Raw genomic sequence first — 18,493 nt, forward strand, 5'->3', positions numbered from 1 at the left:
CAACTCTCTTGCATTTCTGCAAAACTATAACACTAGGGCACACTACAAAACTTGGAATATTCAAATAGTTTTGGTTAGACCTTGTTTTGCCATCTCTCTTCTGGCATTTTTATATACACACAAGACTGCTTTCAGGTGACAGATGCTCATGTATAGGTAGATATGAATATTCTATGCATAAAACACCTTCATGCATATGTTCTAAACCAGCATTGCATGCCTTAATACAATTGAAATAAGCAGCTACAAAAGGAAGGCTTAGATTAGTGCAGGAATTGAACTGCTCACAGGAACAAAGTCTATCACAAAGACCAAGTAGCTCCTGCAAGCACAGGGTAACATTTACCCTGGTGAGCAAACTTATACAGCACAAAGCAACTCTATCATGTTACATGCGGAATGCAACCAAAAGGGAAAAACTACATGGTCTTTGTGAAGCCTCTGTTCCCGTGGCCTTTGAAATACACCCTGATCCTTATTTCTACTTTAATGACATGACATTTCTGCCTCCCTCTTCCTTTTTAACTGGTAGAGCCTAATTTGTATCAGAAAGCCCATGTTCTCCTTTTATTTATGCAAAAGTCAAAAAAGGAGGGATAGCTGGCCACTTGTCCATTATTGCCACAGAGGCTACACTTCGATTTTTCTTTGTTCACTATCATTATCTACTGACTTTTCATGGTGGTTTTGAGAATTCAAAGCATGAACATGCTTCACTTTAAATAGCATTATTTATCTTCCTTCCACCTGCTACATGTAATATTGATAATAAAGCCTTGGAAAGCAGTTTGCACTTTAACAACAATTGTTGCTGTTATATTATCCTCTAATAAACCAGAAGCTAACTTTAGTACTGTCTACTAAATGTCAAGTCAAGGTTCTAAGCATCAACATTTGAAAAATGACTGAATTTAAAGGCACACTGAGCAGTACACATGCCAAACTGTTCCAGAGTATGAATCCATATCAGATAGTCCCAGATGCATGCACTGCATTCAGATACAACAGGATGAGTCATCCTTTCCATTCATCTTCCCCATGGATTCAGTTTACTTCCTAATATAGAATTTTTTAGTACAGAGTGAAATTTGGTTTTTAAAACAAACCAAAATTTAAAAAAGTCTAGTAATTACAAAGAAGAGGAAGAAGAAAAAAAGATGAATTAAAATTCTAACACACAGCAAACATTTACATATCAAACTTAGTACCTTACGGATTGTGGGAAACTTTCCTTCATACCGATAAAACCACCCAAAAGCTACAAAAGGTAAAGATGGGTTTTGAAGAAAAGTCATGGGCTGGTTCAGGTGCAGCTCAATCTAACTGTTTAAAATTTATTTGAAGACACAACACCAAAGTTTCGATATTACATGACATGCTCTTAGACAGCTTGATTGTATAAGTACATTGAGTCACTTTACTCTTATTTTACTGATACATATTTTATAGAAAACAAAGCAATGGCAACAAGTAAACATCGTAGAGAACCATATAGCCATACGCATTGCTAAGATTAACATGGTCACAGTCCTATTTCACATGAGTTTAAACAAGTCTCTTAAAGCAGTTATACAAACTCATCTGAGTTTGTGGCAGAACACAGTGGCATTTGTGAAGGCAAGAAAAGCTCCATTTTCTAGCATAAAGTATTTCAAGCCAAGTGCATAAATAGGAAAAAACACATTGCTAAATGAAAACATACAAAAGAATCAGTTACCATAATTTTACATAAGAAACACTGCTAAGCCAGAGATTTCTCAATATATTCCACCATTCTGCAGGATTGGCAGAGATTTTTATTTGTATCAAGGTACCTTTAGAAAGCAATGACAGTAAGAGTATCATAACCTTTCAATGTCTACCATAGGACCATACATATCACTCTAGAAAAGCCAGTTTTGTGTCACCACTGACTGTCAGGAGGAAGTGAAGAACAGGAAGAATCTGAATCAGGATAGGGAGTTAAGGCTGAGTGGCAAACCTGTTTGTCCTGCTTCATGATCACTTCATCCATGTCATCTGTCTCAAGTTGGTCATGTGCAATTCCCTTTACATCTACTAGAGAAACAAAGGAGGAAAGGATTGAGGAGAGAGAAATGACAGTCTAATTGGAGGTTCCCATGATGCAGAAAAGAGATCAGCAATGTAAAAAGAGCAGTTAGGATCTGCTCATGGCCAGTTAGTCTGGTCTGTTATGAAGGGAAGGCTGCAAGAGGTAGCTGGCTTTTCCTGTAATGAAAGCACCATCAGTTCTGGGATATCTGGCTTCAAAGCCGCCTACTGTGCTGTCACTGGAGCAAATACTATACAGAGGAAGACACTGTGCTAAAGAATCAGAAAACTAAATGGATAAAAGATGGTCGCAGAAGAAATATTGTTCCATCTCAATTTCTCATCAATGAAAAGTTGTGACTTCAACAAAGTCACACCAAAAAACCCCCAACATAATCAGGTTAGGAACCAACACAGGCTTCTCAAGTTATGGAACAAGCACTTTCCACTTTTTCCTTCATCCAATACCAATTTAGTACGCTCTCCACATTCTATCTTCAGCTTTCAACTTAGTGCTTAACTGCCAGTTAAGCTCCAAGCATCTCAAATTCCTTCAGAATTTGGAAGCTCATGGAAAAGCAAGCAGTGTACAAACTCTACCTGCTCAGTCACATAACTACTTCTGAAGCAGACTTTCCACTGATATCAAATCAGTTTTGAGGCTGTGCTGAATACAGCCTTTTTGTGAAAGGGAAGGGAAAAAAGATCGATTCACTGAGGAAAGTGATAGTAGGAATAGAAAAGTTCACAAAACCGCACAAAAAACCCCAACAACAAAAAACCAAACCCACAAAAAGGAAAGAAAAGAAAACACACCCCAAAACATAAAAAAGGAAAATATATTTCCAAATCTATACAACCCACATATGAAAAAGTAGGATTTTTTTCTATTCTGATAGATGATCTATTGAAATTATTAACAGACCTGCTACTACACACAGCAACTCATGGACAGAAGCCTGACTTTTCCAAGTTCTTAGAAATGTGCCTACCTTTCTCATGATTAGGTCACTAGGAATTGATTTAAAAGTTCTGATTGCGTATTTTTAATTAGTACCTGCTTACATGCTTTGATACCCAAGTTGTGAGCATGCAAGATCATTATTGCATCAGCTGAAAACATCATTATACCATCATCATTACATTTTCAACATAGTCATCCAAAGAGCATGAACTGAAGAAAGTGATATGCAGAAAAATGATGTGGTAAATACTTTAGCCTGAGAAGGAATAAATCAGATGTGAAAGACATGCTGACAAAAACCAGATTTGTAATAAGAGCTAGGAAAAGAATTATTTTTTCCTCTATTTTTTTTTAGTGTTTCTTTGGTGGTTTGCAATAATTACTTCTGTTACATTTTTTTATGACATTCAATATATGAAGTTGTTTACTACTCATGGAAGAGGCAAAGGAGCCTCAAGACATTCCTACAGCCCCCTCCTCCCCCGACTGCTGAAGTAAGAGGACAGAAGTCCTGCTGAAGAGATGAAGGAAAAGATTATTAGATTTTTCTGAAAGCATTAAATTGATTTACTCCAAGGCAAAAGCACAGATTTCATACCTTTTTTAGTTAGAAACAAGCAGACAAAAAATACTCAAAACCTTAGCCTCCATCCTCCATAATACAGTGTTTTAGAGTAAGGGAAAAGAAAAAAAGGTAATGATAGGAAGAGTACAAAATGTATTCACTCACTCCCAATGAGATTGCAAATCTAGTACTGGTTTTCTACCTTCAAACAATCCACCTCCCAAAATCTCACCCCAAATACAAAATTATGTTAAATTATTTGCTGATATGATTAAGTTCTTCACAGAAAGAGTAAGAGTAATTTGCCATTGGAATGTACTGCCCAGGGAGGTGGTGGAGTCACTGTCCCTGGAGATGTTCAAAAAAGGATTGGACGTGGCACTTGAAGCCATGGTTTAGTTAGTCATGAGGTGTTAGGTATTAGGTTGGACTTAATGATCTCTGAGGTCTTTTCCAACCTGGTTTATTCTACAATTCTTCTTGAATGCAGAAAGCCTGAAGCTAATTCAAAATTGGGAACGACACCAAACACTTGCCTTCATACCTTCTATTTGAAAACTAAAAGTCTTTAACAAAATGCCCATAAACCCTGTAATATTACTTATTATAAGTGATACTTTCTTCACTGAGATGAAAGTGTTGATATGTGCATAATCTAGTATTGCAATATCAGCTTCATATCATACTGAAAACAAAGAAGCATTACTTCTATTTAAGCATATAGTGGAAATCAGGACAGGCCTATTGATTCAAGAACTGTGAAAACAGAGACAGGCCAAACACTGAACAGTGACAACTCTTCTACTTGCTGCTTTTTGAGTAGATGTAGATTTGTTGAATTAGATACCTGTTAAATAAAAGTTATTGATCTATCATATGCTTCCAGCCTTCTGAAAACAACCAAATAACCAAGTCATAACCAAGTCATAGCTAACTTGGCTTGGACACAGGCTCGTGGTATATTCCACCAAGCTCAGCAATGTGCCTCAAAATTACTTTTCCTAGGAAGCAGACTGAAATGAACCACTTACATTTGTGTTTGGACCGAGGGGCAGAGTGCACTTCTGCAGTTACAGTTTGTAGAGATTTAGGAGGTTCTTTAGGACCCCAGTCTTCTTCCCACTGCCTTTTAAATTTCTCTTCTTCTGCTGTTATCCTGGAGGGGAAAAAAAAAGGCATCTAGGAACTCTGAGTATAAAACCTACCATCCTCCTTCCTCTACACCCAGAGGACTGACACTGCAGATACCAAATGTTCCTTAGAACAGACAAGCAATCTGGGTTTGGAGAACGGAATAATTCTTCACCTGAGCTGCTTTTATAGCAGCTTTCCATGGCTGATGAAGGATTTTCTACAGCAGACTACAATAAAGAGCAAGATGTTATCTATTCTTCAGGAGTTAGAAAATGTGCAAGAATTCATCCACATGCTGCAGCAGTGCCCACAGCAGGACTGTCAGAAGATTTTTCTCTAGTGACAACTGAAGAATATGTTCCTTTTTTGCACCTCACAGACTCATAAATCCCTACATTTTTTCTATCAGAAAATTTTAGCTACTATAGGTACCTGAAAAAGGGACTTACATGCATGAATATGAATGAAAAACCGTTTATGATGTCAAGGTGTAAAGATGAATACTTCAGGCTCAATCCTAGCTCTAAAGGGCTACGTCAAAACAGATATTGTGCAATTTCACACTATCTTCCAAGCAACTTCCCTACATCATTTGGAAGGGAAATTAATTGCTGTGATAACAATCATGTTATTATACTGGTTAATTTTAAAGTTACAAATGTAAAGCAATGCTTAAGTTACATTTATAGTACTGACTTCATTACGATACAATCTTTGAATGTGTCTAGTTCCTAGAATCACAGATTTTTTTTAAACCATAATAAACTGATAACAAAATCCATCTTTGTTATAGAATTTCCTACTTTAATTCATTCTCTCCCAAGAAAATCAAAAGCCTACTGAAAATTTACAGCTGAAATTTCTACTCATGACAATTAGCATCACATAGTCTTTATTCTAGTCTAAATCTACATAGCTTCTGTTTTCAGAACTGATAGACTGAAAAGGCACCCAACTTCCACACTCTGTACGTTCTCACAACAAACTACCTGTGTTTTACCATTTTTCTTTCCTTTTTATTTAATATAAGCTACACAAGATACAAATTATAAGCTACAAAAATACTACACTAATACATGCCAAATGTTTTCAATCAGATCTAATAAACAGGGATCCTTTTTTGAGCTGCAATAATGCCTATGTAAGGCTTTTACTTACTGCTCTATTTCCCTGCGATATCTCTCTTCTTCCTCTGCAGCCTTCTGGGAAATCTCCAGTTTTCTTCTATAATAAAGAGGAATTAGGACACCATGTTAAAAATAGTATTTCCTAAGTAAGAATTTGCACAAAGCGTGTCAGCATGTAGTTGGTAAGAGATACAGACAGTAAATACATATGCTTTGAGGAAAAATGTTCCTTTTAAGTCATCTTTAAGAATACTGAGGGTTCAATATATTTTCACAGGAACCCTGAGGATATTCAGGACCATCTGGACAGCCAGGGCATATAATCTATTTTACTTTGTAAGTCACTATCTCCTTCTGAGACAGCTCCATAGTGTTATTTTAAGACCATAAGATTTGTAACTGTCCTGCTAAAAATAACGGATGAGGGAATGGTATCAGGAAAATAATTAATATCACACTGAATCACAGGGGTATTACAGGGAATAAAGTGACCCTTCTACTCAAGCCACACTGAATGATATAAGCTTTAAAAACCTGGAGCATCCAGAGTACCACAGGAGAAGGATTTATGAACAGAGTTTCTGAAACAACAAAATTAAGTTAATCTAAGCTGGGAAAGACATTGCTCCTGTCTTCCATGCCCTTTTCAAATGCAGGCAAATATTTTCACTGTCCTATACATAGTCCTTACAATCTCTCTTTCTCTTGCTGCTCCTTGATGATTTTGTTAGTTTCCAGTGCAAGTCGCTTCTGATGCATTAGCTCCTGGCGTTCTTGCTCACGGAGACGTGCTTCTCTCTGCCTTTCTTCTTCAGTCATGAACAGCTCCTTTCCCTGTAATCAGAACCGCCACCTAAATCAGTTGTGGAAAAGTCTCATGAATGAAGCTCTAATCAGAAACAATCGAAACCTAACTATATACCAGCACACCTGCCATTTCCTCACATCTCTCTGAGGATGTTCTCTGAAAGACCCTGAAAGATCTGACCACTTCATTCCAAAGTGCAACTTTCAGTTTCAGCCTTAATGTTATGATGTGCTCAGCATCTCATAGGAGGCATGCAACTACTCAACTGAGCAGCAACAGTGGATAATTATCATTGAAATAATAAAAAAACACTCAATACTGCTCTGGTTTGAGAGAATTTAGTGGTATAGACATTACAAAGAAATGCAGCTTTACTTCTTATCTATTTATTTTCACCATTTATTTGCCCACATAATTTTCACAAATGTTCTGCTTTTATAAATATAGTACTTACAGCACCTGCTACCACAGAGATAGTCAATGTACGACTACTTTTGAGCACTCTGACAGCCTGCAAATTGAAACGATACAAAAGTCAGTATTTATAGGATAAAAGATGCTGGTTCTCAAGGGTGGACTTTCCACAACTACCTGAATCTAACAGGGTGGTAGGTATTCAGGTCTCAAAAATCTCATTTTCCTTATACAAACTCCTTGGTTAAGTAACCCAGTATCAAAATATATTGTTTTTGCAGCAAGAAAAAACAGATAGATGCTTAATGAGCTGACAATTATGAATTCAGGGAACTAGAAAGACATAATCTTACCTCTTTATGATCCACATTAGAAAAGTCCACTCCATTTACCTCAACAATCTGATCTCCAACCTAAAGAAGTTAATCCAAATTTTAGTACAGATGCTAAATTAGCACATGTATTAATATGACCTCTAACACTCCTAATACACTAAGCATTGGTACTGGCAGAGTATACTGAGCTCAATGCACTCTTGGTCTGATCCAGGAGGGCATCTCATGTTTTAAATTACAAATGAAGAGAGTTTCCTAAAGGCAAGGTCCTCCTTTCCCCTGCAAAACCCCACTCGGCTCGTGACTTCACAGTGATCCATACTCCTTGAAGCAGTAAATACCAAACAAAACTTCCAGAAGGAAGTACCTACCTTGGAGGGTGACATGCTTACCTCCAAGCCCACCTCTGCTGAAAGAGAGTCCGGCTTAACATTGCTGATAAAAATGCCTGGTTTCTGGGTTGGACCACTGGAAATACTGGTGTAATATAAAAAAGGGAAGTTTTATAGGATAATATTTATAGACTAATACGGTGTAATTCAGGAAGAATTCTTATTTGCTTAGTCATTATCTGTTTCAAATCAAAGACTATTTTTTTGGTATTAACCTACTCTGAAAAAAACCATAGAAACTTGCCAGTACGCACCCAATGGTTTGTCATCCTGCTCTTCTATCCTTTATACCACAAAACTGTGACTTAAGAAAAACATCCTTTGACATTGAAACTAACATAGTATACCCATAGATCTGTACTGCTAAGTGTGCTAGGTTTAAGTTCCCCCCCCCAGCAAGTAGATTTTAAAAGAACCACAATAAGTGACTGGGACACTAATGACATCTGAAAATAAGCACATTACACAATAAAGAATACTCATTGCTTGCACATTTACTCACTGAACTGCAGTATACTACATGTATAATATGATGTTAGTTCTCAGGATGATTAATTAGAAGGAAGCAGGATGTTTTAATTAGGGGCCAACATCTAGACTGGAAATTTCAAGCCGCAGCCTAAGCTGGGCCCAAACACAGCGATTATTTTTGTAGCTAATATATCCAGCAGAGGATATACCACCACTCCAGATTTGTAGATAATTGGAAAAAAAACCCACATATCTAAATCTCCCAATTAATATAAAAACTTATGCTTTAGAAAACATTCTGTGACATTCAATCTCAATAACATCAGCTACATATTACTGATTATGTAAGAAATCCTATAATATCCCTTCTCCTCCAAAACCTCCATCAACAAGCTGCCAGGGTAAGTGTGCCAGTTTGCCTTCCTGATGCAATGTGAATCTCCATTTTCCTGATATCAATGTAGGAGGGGAATAACAGCCTTGGATGCCTCACTTAAAATGGTGATATTAAGTAAGAAACATGTACTCACCTGCATCCCATGCCTTTTGTACCAATCAAGCTAATGAAGACTTTCTTCTCTTTACTGTCTCTCCCTCCAGAAGAAGCAAGACCAGCAACACTGCCCTTTCCTTCCTGTAGGGGGATTAAAAAACACTGCAGATGTTACTCTGTGTTGACCTTGTATCAAGACTACTCTGAAACTTCATGGAGTCAGGAATCAAAATCTGCCAACATCAAGATAAGATCCCTGATCCTGAAGAACAGTCATTTTAGTGGAGGTGCATGGCTGAGGTTAAAGATTAAACTTCTCTTTTGGGTTGAAGAACATTGTTTCAATAGTCAAACTCTGCCTTCAGAAAAGGGTGAAGGAAAATTAGAGGAAAGTGATAGGATAAAATAATAATTAAGATATTTCCTGACAAAAGAGTGGGAAAATACATGACTATTCAACTGAGTTTTTCCTCCTGAAAGCAAAAGAACAGTAATTGTGTTCTCTCCTTTCACTGCTGCAACCCACAGAAGTCCCTTATACTGATAATCTGTCATTCCTCCACTAATATAGCTAATATAGGCCAAATAATCTGTTAAAGATTTGTACAGTAGAACTATAGCCTGGTAAGTTAATAAGCTCCAGCAAAATAGAGTAGCAGTTAATGAGGAAAAGATATTTCATTTGTATCCTGCCCTTTCCTTATCTAATGAGTCTAGAATAATTTCATACCACAAAGGCTATTTCTCCCAGAAACCCTGTAACAAAATACTGCATCATAGAAACACGTACAATAACTTTTGTGATAAGGTCAAAGGAGAAAGTGCTTCAGAACTAATGCAGGTTTTCCAGAAGACATGTTAATAAGAGATTTATCTCTTACCCCAGAGTCTGATACAAACTGGTCCACGTACTGCCATTTAAGGGGTTCATCTGCTGAACTGGAAGGAAAAAGTAATTCAAAATAATGGGGAGAAAATCAATATGAATATGTTGAAGAAGCTACTTTGGAATGTGATCTCCTTGTATCCACGAGTTCCTTTGAATATTCTTCACAACAACTGGCTTATTTTCCAGTAGTTTGAACAGAACATCAAACAAGTATGCCATTCTTTAGGCTACTAAAGGTGGTCAAACACAACACTGAGAAAAGTGGTACTCAGCAAGTGAAACAATTTTAAGAAACTCTAAGAAAGACTATGAAAATAACCAGGACAACTTGAACAGATTACATGAATGTCTATGCAAAGAGGCACCTTCCATCACTAACATTTCTCAAACATTCCACTTGAAATTTTACTTTTTAATGAAAATTGGAAGAGGACAATGATTTGAATTTTTTTCTAAGTTTTGAAGCAATCCTCAAGTTTTATGCAGACAGAGAAGCAGTGGGGCTTTCTGTTAAGCTACATGTATTGATAGTGACATTTCCAGCTAATACACACCAATGAGGAAATGAAACCTGGTTTGTCTAAGGAGGCAACTGGCATAAAAAGTCAAATTCATCAAAAAAGACACCTGTCTATCCAGCTATGGAGATGCTCATTCACACATTCTCAAATATAGAGATGAACAGAGAGGTTCTTTGGATATTGAAGAGGCTTTATGAAAATGACTTTTCAAATTAATTACCGTTACCTTTTGACAGGTATCATGCCAATGTCTGAAAAAGAAAAATACTTTTGTTAAATAACACTTTCTACAGATCACCAGCAATTTTTAGTGATACAGATAATTTTCTTGTTACTTACGCCTCACTTTTATGGACACTATTTTCTTTGTGCGAATGAGGTTTATGACTTCTTCATGTGTGCATGATGAAATGGAATATCCATTTATACGAACTATCTCATCTCCAACCTCAAGATGAAAGAGAGAATTAATATTAAGTTCTGAACTAACATTAAAGTTTGGTGATAAAATGACAGTAGATCACTAGAAAGCTTTTATTTGAAAAAGCTTCCTTTCCTTTAACATAGATCCAGGTTTGATATGACTAGAAATTTCCAAGTTTCTATGACCAACAAACTATCAAACACAGCCTCTTACACCTCTGTACTTCGATCTTTGCAACAACAAAAAGCTACATACTTTGGCTATACTTCTCTCTAGTAGTGTTCCTTAAGAGCTACTGTGGATAATTATGTAAAATGCAGCAAAATGTCACCTTGAGAATTGTCAGGACTCTTCTTAATAAAATCAGCAGAACATGATTTTGTCTTAATGAAACTTTGTGGCTTCCTTGCAAATATGTTGGTTTTCACAGCAGTATTAACACCAGCTAATGATTGCCTAACACATTCCACTTAAGTTTCAAGCTGCCAAATTTCAGTGTATCCACTGTTTCCTCCATCACAAAAGTCTGATGGCAGTATGTGCCTGGAAAAATGTAAAGAAGTCACAGACTAGCTCACTGCAGACCAACTTCTTTGTACCTTACTGACAGTTTTAGGTAATAGATGGAGCGCTGCACAACTGAACTCCAAAAGCCTAAACTTGCATCACTGCATTTATGTGAAAGAAGGGAGGGGAACTGGAAGCATTAATTCCTCAGTATGGCCTGTGTCCTAAAAACTGTCACACAAATACACACTGTGACTAGTCTACACTTGGGCAGCAGGACATTGGCCATGCCATCACCTTCTGGTTTTTTTTCCATATGTACTAAACATTACTGAATCTTCCTACTGTGACCTGTTCAGCTAAAAACAAAACAAACCCAAAGAACAATGGAGCAAGAAACCACCTGCTGATGTTCATCACTTTCACAAACTTTGCGGTAGGACACAAACATTAACACATCCACAGTACCAGCACAGCTCTCCTAATGCAGTTTCCTCTCCACTGAACTTAAAGGATTTTTACTTGACACAACACAGCATCAGAAGACCATAAAAGAAAATGCATCATATGACTGCTCTGCAGGCGAGAACAAATTTGGAGAGACAGGTGACTGTGGTTCCCAGCTCCTGATTAGTCGGTCCCGTCCTCAACCAGTGGGACTGCTGCTCCACCTGCTGGCCATCCAAAAATTCACCCAGGGCCATGGCCTGCCTGGGATACGCAGTTCTCCTAAGACTGTGACTGTTTTAATTTAAACTAGTCAGATTTTTAATATCATCTTTCATAGAAGCAGAAATAGGTCGGCAATGAAGGCTTTTCAACGTACACTCTGATGTGGAATCAGAGAAGGAAAGGCACACAGGATATAGTTTAGTATTGCACCCTGATAGCCCTTGCCATGGAAGAACACTCATCCTACCAACTTGCTCTAAATATTCAAAGCATTCATCTTGCTCCAAACATTCAAAATCCACCCAACTATTCCATAGGTCTGGCAGCCATACAGTCCAGCAAAACCACTGTACATGCATTTTTAGGACTGAGATTAGCACTGGCAATGTAACTCTACCACCAAGAAGTGAAATGCTTCAGAGGTTAGTCAGACTTGTGGCCTATGCCTAAAGACTCCGTATCCTCTACAAAACACTACTGAAAAAAAACAAAGACTTTCAGTCTATTTAGGATTCTGATGGTTATTTTAGGAAATGGTAGGAAAGTGAGTAACCTCTGCTTTTCAAAGGACTGTTGAGTTCCTCAACAATAAAATGCTTAAAAAAGCATTTCTGCTGCATTCCCACCTCTGGATTACTCTCTTGCAAAAATACTAGAAATTTGCACATGATTAATCTCATTACAGAATGTTATATAATTTGATCTAGTTAGCCCTTTCTGTTTATCTGTTTGGTTCTTCTGTTTTAGCTCAGTTCAAGATCTCTCTTTTACTCTTCTGCATCACGCAGGCTGTAACAGACCATGGAGCCTGGATTTGCACAAACCCACTGTTAATAACTGCAAAGAAGCATCCTAGTTTCAGGACTGTAAACGGCAATGATGTTTGTGAATCTCCACACAGCTCCTTTATCAGCAAGCTAGTGTTGTTCTGAGAATGTCATCATTCACAAAGCAACTCCTATCTGTTAGTACTACACCATCTCTCTAAGAGGAACATATTAACAAAAATTATAAATACATCTAAGAGCGTATTTTATTTTTTCCTTCTGTATGGGATCAAGTTTTTCTCATAGAGATATTTTAATACTCCTCTTTGCATGAAACAAAAAAGTCAGGCTGGCAGTTTTCACTCACTCGAATGTCCATATACTCAGTTAATAGTTGGTTTCATATATTTTGTTACTTTTGTACTGGTATCACTGTATACCAACCTTCTGAATCACAAGCAGTAGAGATAAAAGTCAACAGGATGGAACAGAGTAGAGCAGTAACAATTATTCTGTTATTATATATCAGTATCCCCTTTTCCTATTAAACAGGGAGATGACAGACTTCCAAAACAAAAAGCTGCAAACCTAACTTTTCCCAAGGAAAATGCCCATTATTTGTAAATCTTAATGTAAGAAATACAATATTTAGTGCTTCCAGGAGATTGAAGGGTCCTTACATAATAACATCACTGTTTCAAAGTTCTCATTTTGTATACTTTGTGCACTTTCATCACTCACACCAATCTCTATCTCTTTGTATTCAGCAGAATCCCAAAAGACATAAGTATCAGAATCACAGGAAAGAAAAAAATGAAGCACATGTCTTCATGAAAGGACAAAACACTTGCCTTTTAGAGAAACTGTAGTTAAAAAAAGGGCTAAAACTACAAATGCCTCAGTAGGCCTTCATGATCATTCAGTCATTTTAATGTACCTTGGAAACTACTTCAAGGAGAAATAATGTAAAATTAATTGGTATTTATGAAAAAAGCAGGACGATGTAAAATTGGTGGTATAATAGAAGGTCATAATACCTTCCTCAGACAGCATTTTTGGGATAGAAAATGTTAAATAAAGCAGGTGGGTGAAATTTCAGAAGCAGTTGGCTCTAATTCGAGACAGCAATTTAGAACAATGGGCTGCCTGTCAGCTCTTGTTATTCGGTGGGGTTCAGAAAGCCCTAGTGCTACCTATTATGAAGGCAATTTAGGCTGAGTTTTAGCACCACATACCAGAAAAATGGAAGTCAGACAGGTAAATGAGCTGCAAAGCACCATCTGTTGATGCTGATATTAATATATATAACCTAACCTTAACAAATGCGTACAGTCTCAAGCATATTTCCCCCTTACTGTCCCTGCTTTGCCTGCCAAACTCCCACCACCTTCGGAGGTGCAGTAAAACTTGTACAAGCCAGCCCAAAAATCCTTTACAATCCTGTTTATTGCCATCATGCAGTATGATGGGCTCGGTCACAGAAAGTCAGTAGTTGTCTTGCATATTGAGAAATAACTAAACCAAACCTGACATCCTTAGAGTAGCACAACTAAGCATAACACTTTCAGATTTTTTTTTTAACAAGTGACAAAGAGCATCTTAGCAAAAAGCTGTTTCTAAATACAGAAGAACAAGCCTTACTGTCCTCTTCCCTAATATGGTAGCAAAAGCCTTTTTGCATCACAACATCCATGAATATATTTTTCCTTACCTGAAGTCCAACATTGTCTGCCTGGCCTCCTTTAACTAACTGGGAGATAAAAAGGCCACAGCTAAATTCCACTCCACCTCTCACACTTATTCCAAGTCCTTCAGGATGCAAACGATCCAATCTCACCTCTTTCAGCTTTCTGTGAAAGTAAAAGATACTTGGCTGTTCAGCTGCATAACAATTTGTGGCAATAATATTTCATGTGAAAGTTACAGCAAAATTTTCTCTTGTAACATTTAGGCATAAAAAAAGGCAAGTTAACAGAAGCCTGGATGGACACGTGTCAGCTAAAGTTATCAAGCATTTCTCATAAACCATCAGCAAATATTGGAGATGTCTATAGAGCTGTAAGAATTTTTATTATTAAATGCAGGAAAAATGAGAAAAAGATTGTTTCAACTGGAAGGCACTGCTCTTGACTCCCTTACCTTGCTTTTACTAGATTAAACTACTTGGCAACCTATTTCAGCTAGCTCAAAACTGCACTTCTATCAAACACAGTAGAAGTGAAATAATTATGCCCATCTCTGCACAGGTGAACAATATTTTCCTCAGAATTTATCTGAAAACTCAAGCATTATTGCTCAAGTATTTAAGTTAGATGCATTGTTCTGCACACTCTTACCTTGATCTTTTGGGAGTAAGCTGATCATATTCCACCTGGTGCTTTAATGGGATAAGTGGGCGGATAGCATCAAATAGAGGCAATCTGCTTGGCTCATTAATCACAAGTTTTAGGTCCCCCACAAGCACTGAGAGATTCATAGACCTACAAAACAAGCAAACAAAACAAAATCCACAGAGGAAACAACAACAGCAAAAAAAAAAAATCAGAACAAACCCAACCAAACAAACCTCCAAACAAACCACAGGAAAACTCAAACAAACAAAAAACCCCCACAAATACAAACCAGTGAGAAAACAGGCACAATAATCAACACACAGCACCATGTAATACCTTTCTGTACATATGGCTTCAATGTTCACATGTCATTTCAATCTACTGAAGTTACTGATGCAGATACTAGTTTAACCAAAACCTACTATGCTGAGAAAGCAACCTTCAAAATAACGGAGATCTCCTATCTACAGCTTAAATTTTAAATGCCACTTCTATAGATGACATCTTTACTTTCAGAGTCCCCAAAAGACATACAGAAACATTTGGAAATAACACATCAGATATACCTGCCTACTAAATTGTTTCTTCCTTACTAGTTAGAAATCCTCCTAAGTGTATCTAGTCTACAGCCTGATTCCTCTCCTGAGCTTGGGGGACTGAAAAAAATAGTCAGGAGGCTCAGTAGCTAGAGCAAAGATTTATTTTAAGTTTTAAATTTCTTTTCAAATCTATATGGAAGAGCCATCAACCCATAAACAAACATCTACAGAAGTTAAACCACTGTGAACATCTGATTTATGAGAGCTGTGCAAAGCAGTCTCCCAGATACTGTCAGCACTGGCATAGTTATAGGTCTAAAAAAATATAGTTTGTTGACCAGCTGCAAGAGAGGAGGAACAGCTCCCTAAGGCTCAGTGGGACAATTCCTACACAACATCCAGTTAAACTGAGTCTCTATTATTTGTTATTATCTCTCTTACAATTTACATTACTTGGCATATACTATTTCTCAGGTATGTGCATTGACAATACAAACCAGGAATACATATTAAATGAGATTGGAGGTCAAATGCTTTTGAAGTTGCTGGGCACAGTTAAGAAGACATTAAATGTTAATTCCATCAGCAATTGCAGATTTTTCTGTCCTCGAATATTTCATAATGTATTCCAAAAAATGATAAATCATTTACATATGTACACAGAGATTTTGGAAATTTTGCTCAAGATATTGCAACTTTGGCAGCTGAAGAAAAATTACTATATGCATTATTAATTTTGTAACTTCAGGAAGATTTTAAATAATTAAGAACTACTGAATCAACCAGCTTTCCAAACAAGAGAGTTTATGAATGGAGAAGTAATTAGACAGACATAAGTGAAAATGAAACAGATATGCAGCTGAATACACCCATAACTATAGCTCAGTGCAAACACAGGATGGAAACATCTACATTTCACTCAGCAGAGATGCTATTGATTAAGATGTGAATGGAAACAATGTTTATCAGAGCCACTTGTCTGTGATGAGTGGAAAATGCATTTTCATCTTCTTTGAAAAACAATGGGTTAGAGGCTTAGCTCATTTGCAACAATACAAGTCCTATGCAACTGTGGCTTAAATCAGTTCAGCAAAAGGACTGGTAATAGGCCTATCACCTTACCATTTCCGCCACCCCCCATTATGTTGTAATAAGCTAAAGTTGTTAAACATGCCAAATAAGATTCCTGACTAAATTTTTTTCAGCTCTCAGATAAAACAGTTCCAAACAAATCTTTGAACAGTTATCAAAAATCTTTTAAAAGTTAACCCAATGAGAACCTCTGTTGCAAATGAACAAGTATTATCTGGAAATATGAATGAATTTGAATACTCTTTTCCTAAGAACAATTCTATCATACTCTCAAGAACACCTTTATCATACAGATGCTTCCCCTCTAATATGAATCCACCAAATTCTGTTACAAAACTGCTAAGTCAAAAATCCAAGTAACTTTATAAGTGATTACAGACATGTTCTCTCCTTGTTGGCAGGCTACGAAGTAGAATAGTTCATTAAACAGGATGAAAATTGTCATTTCAAGCTACTTTTCTAGTAGCACACACATCACAAAATCTTAAATATTCACTCTTTACATGTAAAAACATTAGTAAAGTTTTACAGAAACATATATAAAGCTAGCTCTTACTGGTGGTACATTCGCAGCACATCATAAAGGTAATCCTTCTCCGCTTCATTGTCAATTAGCAGATTAACCTGAAACCCCAAAGATAATATTGTAAACATCTGACTAAATATCCACAAAATGTCGAACATGCAAGATTTTTGCTAGTTCTTAAGCCATAAAGGAATTCAACAGGATAAGATGTTACCATTTTTGCAACCAAGCATTACCTCACAAGCTGAAACTTGTATACAAGACTTCTGAAAATTAGTATTACAACAATTGGACAAGGTGGCAAATGCTGCTGTATTCTGTATGCTTCATTTCCCCTCAGCAGTAATATTATTACAGTAATATCTTATTTGCCTTACCTGATAATCACTGTACTGTTGAATAAATGTTTTCAGAAACCTTTTTGGCCATTCATTTATATAACACATGCTGTCACAGATAAAACCACCACAGTGAGATGATTATAATCTATGTTCTGTCATCCAAGCCACTGATTTCAGGATCTCACTTCTAACGTTATGCAAACTGCTACACCTCTGTTCCTCTTTGCTCCAGCTCTTAACTGATAGAACTTGCTAGTCACTCTTCCTCCCCTCCCCCCACTAATAGTACGTTTACTTAAACCAGTGTCATATTACTATGACTGCTCTTGGATAATGACAGTAAAATACAGCAGAAATAAACTCCAGGAATTCTCATATGAAGAGTTCAATTTATATTCAATGGCAGTGAGATCCTCACTGATCTTACTTCCAGTAAAAGGTCACATCACATTGGTTTTACATTTGGACAAGCTTAATGTTTAAGAAAACAATTTACATCTGACCTAAAGGCTAGTATTACTGTGACAGGAAGTCTGAGGACCAATTTGCATACTTAAAGACAAGCTCTTTCTTTCTAGGTTTGCAAAGGTTTGCACTGTATTCTGAACTAAATGCATGCTTCTTATGCCCCTTTGTCCCTTTTAGATTTCTAAAGCCAGCAAGACTTCACATACGTGTGGTTTTTAGTTACTTGTTCCCTTTGGAGAAAGACACTTTCAAAACACCTAAAGGCCAAAAAGTTACATGCAGGACAAGACTGCTTGACAGTAATACTACCGAGTAAACCTATTTATTCACAGGCAACTTCAAAAGACAGAAGAAAATGATTGCCTTAAAAGAAAATAATTGTTGCAATCAAATCTGGTCACCAGCAATGTGCACAGACTCAAGGCAAAGTCATACATGCAAAATTAAGTCCACCATCCATTTTCCCCTTTCCCATCAGGAAAAATATAGCATAAATAGATTGGTTCTGGTATACAGAACTCAGTCTGTAACACTAAGGTCTCAGGAAGAGCGTGAAATGTTTAAGTACATCAACACTACACAGCATAGAGCACAATATTCATTATGTCTTCTCCTGACTGGGAAAGCAACCAGTAAGAAGATTACATTTTTCTCCTCAC

General features: G+C 36.9%; 1 protein-coding gene across 3 annotated transcripts in view; it reads right to left on the reverse strand.

Moving 5' to 3' along the window:
• USH1C (USH1 protein network component harmonin) overlaps positions 1 to 18,493 on the reverse strand; it is a 35,611-nt gene that overhangs the window by 14,519 nt on the left and 2,599 nt on the right. Inside the window, exons 2-15 of one of the 3 annotated variants that reach the window (XM_068148101.1) lie at positions 17,056 to 17,123; positions 14,872 to 15,015; positions 14,247 to 14,385; positions 10,505 to 10,613; positions 10,392 to 10,416; positions 9,637 to 9,694; positions 8,793 to 8,896; positions 7,792 to 7,876; positions 7,418 to 7,477; positions 7,105 to 7,161; positions 6,534 to 6,676; positions 5,874 to 5,939; positions 4,613 to 4,737; positions 1,209 to 1,258 (exon numbers count right to left, since the gene is read on the reverse strand). In XM_068148101.1, coding sequence (XP_068004202.1) covers positions 1,209 to 1,258; positions 4,613 to 4,737; positions 5,874 to 5,939; positions 6,534 to 6,676; positions 7,105 to 7,161; positions 7,418 to 7,477; positions 7,792 to 7,876; positions 8,793 to 8,896; positions 9,637 to 9,694; positions 10,392 to 10,416; positions 10,505 to 10,613; positions 14,247 to 14,385; positions 14,872 to 15,015; positions 17,056 to 17,123 — 1,233 coding nt within the window. Of the gene's footprint in view, positions 1 to 1,208; positions 1,259 to 1,981; positions 2,059 to 4,612; positions 4,738 to 5,873; positions 5,940 to 6,533; positions 6,677 to 7,104; positions 7,162 to 7,417; positions 7,478 to 7,791; positions 7,877 to 8,792; positions 8,897 to 9,636; positions 9,695 to 10,391; positions 10,417 to 10,504; positions 10,614 to 14,246; positions 14,386 to 14,871; positions 15,016 to 17,055; positions 17,124 to 18,493 lie in introns of all 3 variants that reach the window. The other 2 variants (XM_068148100.1, XM_068148099.1) reach the window with 2 other exon arrangements.

Source organism: Melanerpes formicivorus, unplaced genomic scaffold (assembly GCF_026170545.1).
Source record: "Melanerpes formicivorus ecotype bairdi unplaced genomic scaffold, bMelFor1.0.p_v2 SCAF_16, whole genome shotgun sequence".
Lineage (NCBI taxonomy): Eukaryota > Metazoa > Chordata > Aves > Piciformes > Picidae > Melanerpes > Melanerpes formicivorus.